The sequence below is a fragment of the Solanum verrucosum genome, unplaced genomic scaffold (assembly GCF_900185275.1).
Source record: "Solanum verrucosum unplaced genomic scaffold, falcon-dt-bn FXZP01000261.1, whole genome shotgun sequence".
NCBI classification, from domain to species: Eukaryota; Viridiplantae; Streptophyta; class Magnoliopsida; order Solanales; family Solanaceae; genus Solanum; species Solanum verrucosum.
Window position 1 is genome coordinate 1,870,538 of NW_026019969.1, and position 15,439 is coordinate 1,885,976.

The 15,439-nt window shown below is 36.3% G+C and overlaps 1 protein-coding gene across 2 annotated transcripts; it reads left to right on the top strand.

Annotated features, from left to right (window-relative positions):
- Nucleotides 1-1,415: 1,415 nt before the first annotated feature.
- On the top strand, nt 1,416-15,209 carry LOC125815219 (uncharacterized). 2 transcript variants are annotated; one of them, XM_049494641.1, is made up of 11 exons: nt 1,416-1,677; nt 1,909-2,319; nt 2,404-2,502; nt 2,642-2,853; nt 5,083-5,273; nt 5,416-5,521; nt 5,622-5,941; nt 10,202-10,609; nt 12,227-12,308; nt 12,405-13,907; nt 14,811-15,209. In XM_049494641.1, the coding sequence occupies exons 2-11, from the start codon at nt 2,252-2,254 to the stop codon at nt 14,963-14,965; spliced, it is 3,144 nt and encodes a 1,047-aa protein (XP_049350598.1). In that variant the 5' UTR covers nt 1,416-1,677; nt 1,909-2,251; the 3' UTR covers nt 14,966-15,209. The 2 variants fall into 2 exon arrangements, with proteins under 2 accessions (XP_049350598.1, XP_049350599.1); XM_049494642.1 differs by having other exon boundaries at nt 1,485-1,677; nt 1,841-2,319.
- The last annotated feature ends 230 nt before the right edge of the window (nt 15,210-15,439 follow it).

The window sequence follows — 15,439 nt, forward strand, 5'->3', positions numbered from 1 at the left end:
AAGAAAATTATTATATCAATATGACCAAAAAACACATATTAAAATATTAATCAAAGTTTATATAATTTGACTCTCGAAAATTAATATGTGATAAGTATTTTAGGATGAAACTAATATTAAATTCCATATGAAGTGAAAGTAGAACTAAAGATTAAGGACCGAAAAAATTCGTCGTGATAAGTATTCATTTCACGTTAACTAGAGGCATTGGGTTCGAGCCCTCCTAGATACAAAATTGTGTTTGTTAGGAAGCGCTTGATGCACATTGTATTACTACATCGAGGAACTACATGATTCAATTGTATTCTTAGCATCATATAAAATTCAACTTTGGGAAAAACTCGACATGATCAAACAGGCTTGAGAGAGTCCAAATATCTTCATACGTCCATTGTTGATAGCACATTCAAAAGCCTCCATAATAACAATCACTTCATCAGTCATGGTTAAACATGCTCAAGAGAGTTCAAATATCTTCATACATCACTTCCTACATCCATTGTTAATTGCACATTCAAAACCCTCCCCAATGACAATTGCTTCATCGATCATAGTTTTCCTAACATAATAAATTGAAAATCTATGGAAATGAAGTAGTTTTCCAAAGCTATTCACATGTCAAACCAATACTCACCCTCTGATAAATTTTGCATTTGTAAATAATAAATTTGATGTTAGTTTAATCACATGATGTTTTTCAGTTGAGGAACAAGTAAATAGTCTTTTAGTTAATAATCTTTAATAAAACATCATCTTGGAGATCTGTTAATTCAGTCACATGATGATTTTCAGTTGAGGAGCTAATAGGTAGTCTTTTAGTTAATGATCTTTAATAAAATATCATCTTATAGATTTGTTAGTCTAGTCACATGATGATTTTTAGTTGAGGAACAAGTAGATAGTCTTTTAGCTAATAACTTTTAAATTTGTCATACTCGAAAAGGGATTTAGAAATAATATCTCTTGGTTCTAGTCTTTCCTTATTAAATAACCAAATATTTCTATCTTTTCAAATTTGCCACATAATATTATCACTCAAATTTAAAATTCTATGATTTCAGGAAAAAAAATCATAGTATTTAAAGAACAATAAGTTACACCACTAAATAGTAAAAGTCGTAATATTTTCAATATCAAATCAATTTAAGACACCACTTCCACACAAATTGAAACCAAACACATTTAAATAACATATATTTTATATCTTTAACTTTATATACACTATCCACATTTGTTAGTCTTTTATCTAAATTAATAATATTAGCTATAAACAATTAATCACACATTTTCATTAAAAAATATCTAAGCTATATCTACTAATTGTACCAATTTTCATTATTTTTGTAACACTCCTAAATTGTTTTTTTACAAATAAAATTCCAAATTAATTACTCACCTAAAAGTTCTTTTTAGGTAGTAAAAGTTTTTTTTTTTTTTAAAACCAAATATTTTACAAGTGTCATCTCCTCGGTTATGTTTTTTTCTTGATAAAACAGAGAGAACCCACAAGCATCGTCTTCTCCTCCTCCTCTTCTCCCATTTTTACGACTATATACATACACAACATATATCAACCTATACATACAGATACATATAGATAATCTGTATCTATCGCCATCAATCGAACAACTTCGAATTTGCAATCATCGAAACCCCAAACCCCCTCATTTGATCCAGGTAGAATTATCAACCCTAGATTCTCAATAAACTTCATTTTCAACATCTGATTACCAATGAAACCCTAGAATTGTGTGAATCGAATTGAGCATTACCTGTTTGTATATAGTTATGAAAAGAAGAGGTTGTACGCGATATTAGGATTTGCATTGTTTTTTATCAGGAGGTGGAAGTCGAATTGGAAATAGCTGAGCTGATTTTGTGGTGAAGATTTGATTGTTTGTTGTGCAGGATCGGAGCTGGAATTACTGTTCGATAGCTGTGTATAATTTATATCCGGTTTCATTTGAATGGGAGTTTCGGGAATTTAGATTGATGCTGACCTTGGATTGACGTTTAGAATTTTGGGTTGGTTAATTATGATATAAATTTCGGTGATTTATTGCGAACTTGGATAGTTGGAAACTGATTGGATCGCTTTTTCCTGAGGTTGATTTGGGAGAAGTTTGTAGAACATGAATTGAATCTTGTTTGTTATTGTTGATTTATTGTATCAAGCTTTTGTGGGTGAAGCATATTTATTTGATAGTGGTGCTACTTATTCGTCGTGGGTGAGGTTAGCTGGTGCGCAAGAATGAGCTTGGAGAATGAAGATGGAAGTGCCACCAATCACGTCTCTGAAATTGGTGATGAAGTTCGGAAGTAATGATTTAACTTTCTTGTTTAATTTCTAACAGGGTTTATTTGTTAACTTTTTTAATGTCAGTGCTCTTTGTGATAACTCAGGCATCCAAAAGTATCATATACAAGAGAGTTTCTTTTGTCACTCGGTCAACTGGAGATTTGCCAGAAGCTACCAACTGGGTTTGATCAGTTGATCATGAGGTAAGAATGTTTGCAAAAAGTGTCATTTGCTTGAAATTTTGGAGCAATTAATTTTTACTCTCCCAAAATTTGTTAGTAGTTCTTTGTTAGGTAATTTTGTTTTAGTCATCATTAGTAATTTGCATTTAAATTTAAATAGTGAGCTTGAGGACACCTCACGTGGCATACAAGACCGCCAAAAAATACCTGGAAGCTTGCCATCTCAAGGTTTCAGACGCAATGATTATAGTTCGTCTCCACCTACTCGTGGGGATTCTGATGGCAGTTCCAGAGGCATTTATGGAAGATGGGACAGCCGTTCCTCAGGGCGTAGTGATCGAGATAGTGATTCACAATCAGATAAAGATTCAGGTAAAGCTGATATTCTTTCATATATAGTTATTGTCTATGTTAAACGTGATGCTTCAACTATGAATACATATTTGTAGTCCATGGGTGTACAATTTACTGCCGTGAGACCACAAGCTAAAGATTCACAGGATCCCCTGTCCACTTGTAGTAAAGTAGACTATTCAAAAAAAAAAATGCTCTTTTGCATGGTCCTAGACCATCATAGTACACTAACCTGGGTCCTAGGCCAAATGGTCCAAAAGATGCCAAGAGGTATGGGCTTCCCATGTCTCTTAGGTTTTTCCTAACTTTCTGATTCTGCCATTAAACCAAAGGTCTTCGACTTCCACATTCTTTGGCATCACCCATTGCACACCACTCATGTATAGGAAGAGCTGCTTTGCGTGACTACAATGCAGAAACAAATGCTATGCAGATTCCTGAGAATTTTCACAGAAAAAGCATATACTGCACTGAGAAATTCCTCTTCTCCACAACATTTCCTATGTTAAACATGCATTCCTAGCTGCAACCAGTCAAAACAAGCTACTTTAAGAGGTGCTTGTGATTCCACAACGCATCCATGGCCAAGTCAAATCCCAGTGACCTACTTTTTTGTTTTGAGAACCATGGTGTCCGGGCCAGCTTGCGCGCACCTTAATTAATTCCTCAGGATACCTCCCACCAACAACAAGTACCCAGTAACTCTATCCACCAAGGCCAGGACAGATAGGAAAAAAATCACCTAGTAACTTACTGGTTTCTACAAAAGACAATAACAACTTTCTACAGAGAACTTCTCATCATTTTCTGCTATCCCAATATCAGAATCAAACCTACTAGCATCAAGGATTGTAGGTTCAAAAAAATTAGAAGTTGACCAATTTCATCATCTTCCCATTCATCAAAATTTCTCCTGAATTGAATCTCCATTCCTCCCCTGTCTAGCATTTATGCAACTGTACACTGTTTTTTCCCGGTTAAACTATACAATATAGGATATTGTTCATCACATTTTTTTCTCCCAGCCAAACGTCTTGTCAAAAATCTGATTCTTCTCCCATCACCAACTTCCAATGAGATGTATTTCTGAAATTCTGACCATAATCTACCTTTCTGCTCCCATAATCCACTTTTGTAGGCGTAGACACTACAGGGTGTCCAGAACCCTTCTCTGATGTCAATAAGCTTCTTGCAGGGTTTCTCTCCATTTTCATTGTATCTCCAAAACCATTTGAACAACAAACTCTTGTTGTGAAGTTTCAAATCTTTAACTCCCAAACCTCCACCTTGCTTACCCTTTATAACCTCCAGCCACTTTACCAGATGAACCTTTTCCTTTCAGAATTTCCTTTCCCAAAGAAACTTACTTCTCATGGGGCATCCGGACAATTAGATGCCAGCTAATCCACAATGCTGAAGGCACTGTCTTTTTTGTTCTTGTGCTTCATTTATCCTATGCTGGGTGGGGAACTTGTGTAATGCTGCAGCGGTGTGCTCCTTCTAACTAAACATCATTCTCACTCAACTTTGCAACCTTTTCTTCAAAAACCACTTTTTTTTGTCTTTTTGTTTGTTAGACTTGGCAAAGGTAGGGGTAAGGCTTCATACATACCACCCTCCTTAGACCCCACTTGTGGGATTACACTGTTTTTATTTTTATTGTTCAAAAACCAATATAGTCGGGTGAAAAGTGTCAAAAACAGTCCAATCTAACTCAGATAGCTATATTTGGGTAAATCAAATCAATGTTATTTCCTCCTGTCAAGTACCACATTTTATGGTAACTTTTTCTTCTTTTTTTGTTGGTTGTTTTTTCGTGGCTGCTGCATAAGTGCCTTTCATATGCTTATTCCTTCTTCGAGTACTATATTCGTTCCATCTGTGATCTCTACAAATAGTAGTCTGAGGAATGCGTATTAAAGGTCTTGTCTTTGCATTAAATGCATCTCCATAACAAGAATTGGGATGCAGGTTATAGTTGTGGCAAGTCATTAGTCTCCTGAATTCTGAGAAAGTCTTTTAAGTATTTGTAGGTTAATTTTTAGCTCCAACTTCTTGCAAACTCACTATTAGATGACTGGTTTGCAGAAATAGTGCTCCTCTTGCATATAAGAACTATAGGGTATTTGACCTTGATCCTGCGTACCATGTGTCTTCCACTATTTTTCATTTTAAGCGCACGTGCATGTGGGTACTAAATGGTAAATTTTCTTTAAGAAAGCTCTATTTGGCCAACATTTTCTACAGATCCTGGTAGACGCTATGGTAATCAAGGCAGACGCACTTGGCAGAGTTCTGAGCATGATGGGCTTCTTGGAAGTGGTTCATTTCCCAGGCCATCCGCGTATGCATCTGGGACTGCAACCAAGGTCCGAGCAAGTGATAACTATCAACTTAACAGGAGCAATGAGCCATACCATCCTCCTCGCCCCTATAAGGTGAATTTCACTTGATCATTGCTGCTCACGTAGCGACCACTTGCTTGGTCTGCTGCATGACTTGTCCCATTATTTCAGATTATGCTTGAAGATCTTTGAGAGGAATTTAACTTATTCAATTTTATTCTTGCAATACCTTCAGGCAGTACCTCATTCTCGTAGAAACACTGATGCATGCGACGATGAGACCTTTGGTTCAATTGAGTGTGCAAGTGAGGACAGAGTGGAGGAGGAAAGGAAAAGAAGAGGTATTTCCTCTTTCAGTAATATCATGCATGGCTCTTTCATATAAAATATGCAATTTTGATGAGTTAATGGACAATTGAGCTTTGATTGGCTTTCTTTCAGCTTCTTTTGAGTTGATGAGGAAGGAACAGCAGAAGGTTCTTCAAGAGAAGCAGAAACCGAATGTAGAGAAGCACACAGCTGAATTTGATTCAGAAATCTCGGTACTGCTGGAAGATGATAAAAAGGATCGGGGGCTTCTAGACAAGAATACTAAAGTAGATATAATGGCTGGCCAGCCTATCACAAATAATGATGCTGGAAAATCATCTTCCTCTTTACAGAATCTTCCATCTAGACCGCTTGTGCCCCCGGGCTTTAAAACCACTGTTACGGATAAGACTTCTGGCTCAACAACTTTGAACCATTCATGTTTGACAGAGGTACTTGTACATCTCTTAGTTTATCTTATACATTGACATCAAATCAGGTGCATCATTATTAGAGATGGAGTAAACCACTCTGCATTGTATATTGTTTGGCTTGGTTATCCGCTCAGCATTGTGCATTTATTGACCTGGATTTTAGTGTTCTTTTCCTCCCTCTCTTCTTAACGATGGGCTTTAGGAAAGGGATCCAAGATATTTCTAACATTTAGGGCTGTCTTCACTCTTGGGCAGCCAGGTGATACAATGCTGTTAAGCAGCCTAATCCTTTTTAATGTTTAGTAGCTTAGTGTCATTCCTATGTACACACAACACACATATACTATCTATATCTATATTATATTAAAAACACGAAAGTCCTTAGCGAAATGTTGTTTGCCTTTTTACCCTTTGAAATTTGATTTCACATTGGAGTAAATTGTCATTTAATTATTTTCTTAATGTTTAGGACTTTAAACTTAACTAAATTTTGACTATTATGATCATTATTTATTTGAATTAAATAAGAACTCCTAATAATTAGGAATTTAAAATCAATTACAGTATTACTTAAATAAAAAATTTCCTTGATATTTATTTTATATTCCTTCTGTCCCACATACACACTTTCTTTTTAAGTTGATCCCAAAAGAATGGCACATTTCCTTATTTGACAAATATTTTATAACACTATCAACATTTTACCCATGTTGGTTCCCACTTATTTGGTAAAAAGTTCACAAAGGTGTACTCTTCTATTTAAAAAATTCGTTTATTTTAAGGATAATATTGGAACATTGCAAAGTCTTCTCATATTTCTTAAACTTTGTGCCTAATCAAACTACATCACATAAATTGGGATGAAAAGAATAATATATTTAGGTTTAGTTTTCTGCCTATATATAATTATTTCTAATTTGTTTTGGTTTGGTTAGACAATAATAATAGAAGAATCAAGAATGAATTTACATGGATTTTCAAATACTTCTTTTATCCATGAGAACTAAAATTCTACCTCGTCTTGAAGTTCTAGTCCCACAATGCCATACGATTGTCTATATTTTTTATTGTTGATGCTCATCTTCTTCTAACATTGTCATGATCCGGTATTCCTATTAGATAGGTCAAGGAGATTGAGTGTTTTATGGTTAAAGAAGACGATTTAGATTTTTCTCTCTCTTCATATTTAGGATTTTGAAATCAATTAAATTTCTTATTGAATATTTTTCTTATTTGAACTATATTGGAAGTTCTAATATTCTGAATCTAAAATCAATGTATAATTCTAAAAAAAACAACATAATTAACCATGTATAATACATTCCGTACTTTTTTAATATGTAGGATTTTGAAATCAACTACATTTTTATTAAATAAAATCCTGCTCCAAGGCCTAGCTCGAGTGGCAAAAGGTGGAGGATTTGTGGCTTAGGTCACAGGTTCAAGCCCCACACCATGCAAAGTGAAGCTCGGTATTTAAGTAGAGCAGGGTAGAGGGGCGGGTCCATTATCCACCGAGTTTAGAAGACTGTGATTGGTCCAAAGGGCGGGTCACCGACGTATTTCTCGGTTATCAAAAAAAATCCTTCCTTATTTGAACTGTGTTAGATGTCTTAATATTTAGGACATTAAAGTCGATTAAAAATTTAATCATCTTAAATAAATTATATCCTTATGAGCTAGTGCTAAGCATTTGAATCAACAAAAAATAAATGATTTCGTTTAATGTTGAGAGAAAATAATGAAGTCTTTGAATTCATTATTAGATTAATAATCTAGTTCAATTGCACCCAAGGGTTTGGCCGTGTGGCTTAGTGGTCAATGTCATAGGTTGAGCACCATGAGGTCTGAGGTTCAATTCCCATCAGGGACAAAAACACTAAGTGATTTCTTTTTATTTGTTCTTGCCTTGACGGACAGAGGCAAGGCTAGAACAGAGTTACCTGATACTTGTTGCTGGTGGGAGGTGACATGTATGCCGTGGAATTAGTCAAGGTGCACGAAAGTTGATTCAGACACCACGGTTGTAAAAAAAATCCAATTCAGTTCTTTTCCATATTCATCATATAAATAAAAAAAATTTGTTAACATAATTTTTTTCAAGTCTTTGATTTAACTTATCTTGACGTATTAAATCGTATTATTTTCTCCTTGCATGCATGTGTCTAATTCCTTTCTTTTCTTTTCTTTCGAGCCGTGAGTCTTTCGGAAACAACTTCTTTGCCCCACAAATGCTTGGTTTAAGGTCTCCGTACATCTTACTGTGCCAGACCTCACTTGTGGGACTACACTAAGTATGTTATTGTAGTTTAATTTTTTTATGTACATAGGGAATCTTAATATTTAGGACTTTAAAATCAATTAAGATTATACCTTTTTCCCCTTATTTGAATTAAATGGCATAATTTCTTAATATTATAAAAAATAAAAATTGTGTTGTAAATTAAAAATGACCTTTCGGGGTGTCCCAAGGGTTTGGGCTTGGGATTTCCATGTTAGAGGTGTCTCAAGTTTGAAACCACTTGCCAACGAAAGCAAGGGGTTTTCCTTCTGGGTTGAGCTCGTCACACCGGGTTTGCCTTGTGTGGGTTACCTCTCATGTGTGGTTTGCGAGCTATTGCATAAGAGCGGGGTTTTACCTTGTGCGCACCCAAAAGGAAGCGGTTGCGGGTTTCCCTTGTCATAAAAAAAAATTAAAACTGAAACATTAATACGACAAATAGTCAATATCGTTTATTGGAAACAAATAAAAAAGAGGAAATTAGTGGAAAATTACTTAACACACACACTCTCTCTCTTATTTTTACATAATTTTCTTCAAAGGATTTTACATTTTTATTTAATATATAAAAATAGTAAATTAGTTTATTTATGGAATAAACTACTACTAAATTTAGGACTTTAAAATTTTGATAGGTTGATGAAATTTTCTTTGAAAATAAATTATGAAACTAATTCATATGCAACCATAAGGTGTTAGTAATTTCCAAATCAGTCCTCTAAATATTTTTTTTCAAATTACATGGCTTTTAAATAGTCAATTATCTTAACTCCTAACATATTTTTTGAAAGGTCAGATCTGTTTGCTATAGTGAAGATCAACATAAAGTACTTAAATGAACCCTACACTATTTTACTTTATTTGTTCTATTTTATGTTAGAACATTAGATTAGACACAAAATTTTAGTAAGGCGTTTAACATGTTAGTGAATTTATTAGAAGCACAAAATTATTATTTTAAATAAGTGATTGTGATAGTTGCACATGCTTTTATTTCACTCCTCTTAAGGAAATGGATTTTTATATCAAGTGAATCTAACAAGTCATGTCATTAAGATTTGAGAGTAGAATAAAAATATTAATAGATAATTTTAAGGATAAGGATATCAATACAGTATGCTTTATTGAATTGAAGTACAAATCTTATTAATGTGTGTAATCTCACAATAAAAAATCCTATTAATATGTGTGCGCTGCAAAGTTGAAGATTGTGAATTTTGTACAAACTACTACTACTACCAACTATAAGAGCAAAAACAAGAAATATCTATGTATACTAGTTTGTACTAGAGGGTGTTGCCAAAAAAACATAATGAAACGGAAAGAAGAGTGAATGAGCCAAAGGATCAGGAAAGAAGGGTTCTATCCATAATCTATTGCAGGGGCTTTTTGTTTGTTGTACTTTTTTGTACCTTCTTGGTACTTTATTAATGAAACATTGAAACTTATACCTTATAAAAAAGAAGGGTTCTTTTCCATGTCATATACTCAAGTTTTTTTTACACAGCTTGGTTTTGCAAAAGAGGAGCATGTCATGTGGAGGTGGGGATGTCCTTTCTATCTTCTTGTGGTGGAGATGTTCCCATTCCTGTTGTTACACAAAGATATACTACTTAAAGAAGTAGAGCTTTCAAGATCTCTGTGTGAAAATAGTTCATTGATTCTATGATAGTCCATTCAAGAACCGTGATATTGGCTAACCCACATTTCCCTACTTGATTAGTCCACCTCAGTAATTTACTCTTGGTCCAATGTTATAACTTTAGAAACTGCATAAAATCCAAAAAGACTGAACATAGAGAGCAATAACCATGTGGTTGTGCGCATGTTACTCGATTCCATGTTTATGGAATTTGAGTTGTATCCGTTCTCATGGTACATTTACAATTGACATCAATTGGCCTTGATCAATTTTATTTTTTTTCTGATATCAATAGGTCTTTATGAACCACATTTGTATTTTCTTTAATTGTCTGCTTGTCATATCACTTCTACAGATAGGGAAGCATGAAACTGAAGAAATTTTATTGGAAGCCAAAGCCGACTCCCAAAATGGTATCCATCAGAGCTTAGAAAGAGAGAGCTTCCAAGAAATTAGTTCAAGTGATCAGCTTGAGCACAGTAGTTTGCATGCTTCAGTTTTGAAGAAGAATGACCAAATTGTGAACTTGTCAGTGGGTTCAGATGATTCCGATAGGAAATATAGCATGAGAGATCATTCACTCCGGACTTCAAGTCTAGAGGAACATGAAGCTTTGAACAAGCCCTCGATTTTGAAACTCAGTGCCCAGAATTCAGGGGGCAAATACGTCGAGGAGTCCAATATCAACAATTCAAGTTCCATCCTGGACAAGATTTTTGGAAGTGCCATTGCAAATCTCACCAACTCTGTTGCTCCAGTTATGGTATGCACGCTTTGTGAGCCTCTACTATTTGAATCTCAATTTGTTATTCCTAATGCGATCCTATGAAGCCCCAACAAACTTGTCCTTTTGCAGTTCACCTCAAATTTCTTCATGCTTTTGAAAACAAGTAAATTGAAATGATTTTTTTTTTTTTTTTGAGAAAGGTAACATTACTTCTATATATCCACAGGTATACTACATCAAAGTGTAGTCCCCCTCCAAAAAGTTTTACTTACATCATTCCTAGGATCTTCTAGTTACAACCAGTCAATAATATTAAACACATTTTCAGTATCTCCTGTCACTACTTGCTTACACCAAAAATAATAAAGCCCTAGGCAATTAGTCTTTATCTTCTGGATATTGTTCTGTTTTCCTTCAAAGCATCTTTGATTCCTTTCCTTCCAAATTGTCCACCAAATGCAAGCTGGGACAATCCTCCATCTCTTCTCATTTTTTCCTGCATTTCCATCCCTGTTCCAACATTGTAGGACTTCTATAATACTCCCAGGCTTTGTCCACTTAATCTTCCTCTTTTGGATAAACATCTGCCACAATCGATCAGTCCATTTGCAGTGTAAAAAGAGATGGTTGACTGTCTCCACCTGTTCTTCACATAGATAGCAACTAGAGCGTAGATTGGGTTTCCTCTTGTTTAAGTTCTCATGTGTCAAGACTGCCTGCTTTGCCAAGAGCCATGTGAAATAATTCACCTTGTAGGGAATTTCTGTTTTCCAGATCATCCTCCAGGGCCATCCTGCATGCTGCTCCTCCGTAGACCTGAGTTCTCTGTATGCTGATTTTACAGTGAACTCTCCCCCTCTCTCCCCCTTCCATACTAGTCTATCTTCCTCTCCTGTCAGATTGGTAGCCATTTGCATTGTATCATGAAATCTTGCTATGGTTGTCATCTCCCAATCATTTAGTCCCCTTCTTAGACCCAGGTTCCACCCTTGTCCTGTCCATAACTCTGCCACTGTTGCGAAATGATTTATTATTTAGGACGATCATAATCTTGTACATCATTGGACTTGTGATTGTTTTCATGAATCCTGAGTGTGGTAACAGTTCATTTCATCCACACCAAAGATTACAACAGTATCCTTAACATCGAAAAATAATTTTACAAGATACCCTACAATGATTGGGATTGGTGCAGGACATATACAATCAATAGGAAGGATGTTTTCTTTATTTTTTATTTTGTCATCTGCCTAAATGCTGGGGATCAACTTGTTTTTTTCCTTTTCCTCTTTTACTGGCCAAGAATATCTCCCTCCGTCCCAATTTATATGACACCTTTTGACTCGACACAAAGTTCAAGAAAAGAAAGGAAGACTTTTGAAATTTGTGGTCTAAAACAAACCGTAGACATTTATGTGGTTATAATTCATTTCATTAAGGGTAAAAGGGGAATTAAGTTTTTTAAAAAGGGGAATTTTAAGGTAAATTCTTTTTAATTAAAAAAATGTGACATTTCTTTTGGGGACGGATTAAGTGTGCTACATAAATTGGATAGAGGGAGTAATAAACAATGTGGACTTATTTAGTGGTCAAAACTTCTCATATTGTTTTCTGGCATCCTGCTAACTAGTTATTTTTTGGCTCGTTGCTCAGAATGAAGGTAGTAAACTAAGTGAAACATTAGACTCCAAAGCTGTTCAATCATCGAAATTTGCTCATTGGTTTTTCGAAGAAGGTATATCTATTCCCCCACCCTTCATTTCTTACTGAATTCTATCAAAATCTCTTGAAATCTTATGTAAACAGTCTTATCTCACTTATGTCATTGCAGAGAGGAAGCAGGAAGATGATCCTTCATTAAGCAGGCCTGGTGATCTGCTTGCATTAATTGTTGGTGGAGATATAAACAGAACACAACCTTTTGAGGCTAATCCTTCAGATCAATTCCCATCAGAATTCTCCTATCATAGTCCTAATCCTACAAGTAAGTTTGTCTCCAATTTACCTTCTTCGTCACTTGGGGGGCCTGAGCGTGAGCCTATGTACAAGCCCAGGAAAAGGGAGGCAGCACCCACCATTCTTACTTGTGAAGACCTTGAGCATACAATGTTGTCCGAGTTCAGCGAAAAGAAGTCTAATTCGCAGCCACAAGGCTGGAATACTAATCACACAAAGTCTAAGGAACCTGTAATTGTGGATAGCCAGGCATCTCAACACCTCCTTTCATTATTACAGAAGAGGCCAGATCATGGAAATGTGACAGAGAAGTCCAATGCTGGAATTGAATCCTTGGAGGCACGTGGTGATATTACCATGCAAGACAGATCTAAGAAGGAAGATAACAAGGATACACTCACACTTGAATCGCTTTTTGGAACTGCTTTTATGACGGAATTACAATCTGCACAAGCTCCAGTTTCAGTTCAGAGGATTTCAGTTGGTTCTGGACTAAATGTTTCTCTGGAAGCTCAAAAATCGTCCTTGCCTGGTTCTGATGATACCCTTTCTTCTTCGATAATTGATGATAGAGCAACTAAGGAGAATATTGTCTTATCTTCAAATTGCAGAGATCACACAAAGCTGGATAAGGCAGAAAACTGGTTGGGATGCAATGATTCCTTGTATGAAGTCAATTCCTTAAGGCGCCAGACTGAAGCGGTCTCCAGAAATGGTGATTATCGGGCTGGTGGATTTCATCTACCTGAAGGAGAGAGGATATTTAGTGTTGGTGATCCTTTGGTACCCCAGGTCTCAACGTTTATGCCTGCAGGAAATATGGGTAAAGGTGACTTGGTGACTGTTAATTCAGTTGGCAGTGATCAAATGTCTTTGATGGGTCCAGGAGCACTGCCCTTTCCACGGGCTTCTCATGAACAGATAGAGTCTGAGATGCTGTTTAACCATCTCCATGGTCAACCATCATCTTCTCAGTTTCACCCTTTGCAAATGAATCAAGGGAAACCATTACTTCATCCATTGGATTCTCGTCCTGCTCATTTGAACACTCAGATTTTGTCTGGTCCAGAGGGCATGACTCGACACGATGCTCTTCCAGGTCATCAATTTACTGGAAATATGATAAGACCTCCTTTTCACCACCCTAATGCTAGGGTGACAGGGTTTGATATTCCTGCTCATCATCCTATGCTGCAGCAGATGCAAATGTCTGGACCTCACCCCCGTCATCTGCTACATGACCGTCTAAGTGGTGGTCCAGTTCCTTCACATTCCAGTAATCAGGCAGCTGGCTTTGTGCATGAAGCTAACCCGATGCAAGGGTTCCCTTTTAAGTCTCACCAAGTCAATGTTAATGGGATTGGGATGCAAATTCCAGGTAAAATTTTGATGTGCTGTCTCTACAGCTCCCTGTCTGTGTCTTGTTCTCTTTGGATTACACCTCAATAATAAGTTTCTCTTCTTTGATCTTTGCTAAAATAAAAGCAACGGGTTTCTTAATCTTTGCAACACCTTCTGCTTATTTCTCAATTCTACTGTCGCGATGTTGATATTCCATTCTTGCTATCTCCTGCTTGCACCGTCTCACTTGCATTCTTTACTGATGGAAACGACAATACAATTGAATTGCAATTTGTTAGGAGTTCTACTCCATTGGTTACTGCCACCATACACCTCATTGTTTAAATTATCTCTTGTATTTACGGAGAACTTATTCATCTTTCCAAGACTTCCTTTCCTGTTAGATTTTGAATTTTTATCTAGTCAAAATTGAGGATTAACATGACCAAGTTGTGTTTTCGCCATCATCAGCCTTAGCTTGCCTTTGAAAACCTGTAGGTCTAAATGACTTCAAGTAGGTATCTGCTCATTCTTGTTGATTTTTTCATCAAGCTGCTCATTCTTTTTCCGTTCCTTTCTGCAGTTTCTATCTAGCCGTTTACAAGTAAAACCAGTAGCTATTCTTGTGTTACTATTCAGCTCTTTTTTGCTACAGATTACTCTGTTTGCGAAGCATGTCGGCTTTTGAGACTTGAACTAGTAAATTGCTTTTCGCATGCCTACTTCTTTTCTGGAAGTTATGTCTCGAGATATGCTTTGCTGAATATTATTGCACCCTGAAAATCTAGAACAAAGTAGAATATTGTCCACATATCATGTATTGTAAAAAAAAGGTCTTGCACTCTTAGTTCTTTTAATTGGTACCACTTTTCTGATTGAAGATGAACTATTGATGTTTGACCATCTGTGTGAGTTTATATCATATTCTTTTCATCCTCAGGGCCAGATATCAACAACCGAAACAATCATCCTGATGCCCTGCAAAGGCTTATCGAGATGGAGCTTAGGGCTTCTAAGCAGATTCACCCTTTTCCTGCTGGGCGGGGACAGGGGATGTATGGTCACGAGCTTGACATGGGAATGCGACATAGATAGTTGGCCATGTAAGGTTAACGTCTTTCATGTGGTACTGATATGGACCATCACTTATGGGCAAGATATCAGGGGAAATGACGTAATACTTAGATTCTACTTTTTCGCACTAGGTGGTGGGTTTAGGGTTGCTTGTCTTTCATCTCTACATACATCAGTGAGGAGTGGCTGGAAAGGGCCTCTGTATCAACATCTCTTACTATATTGTGCAAACATGGTTGTGGAAATTCTCGTCAGTTCTTCTTGATCTTCCTTGTGTTCCTGATCTGATTGTTACCCGCTCGCTCCGTTATCCCCTTCCCTTTTCTTGGACATGTCTTTTATTTTTCCCCGGAAAGAACTGTGTTGTATAGCACCACAATTCAGGCTATTCCTATTTCAAATATGGAGGCGGAGTAGCAACGATGGGCATGGATGGTGCTAAAGAAGCTATCTGGTTTCTCTAGTGCCTTGTATTAGTAGATAATTGTTGCAAGG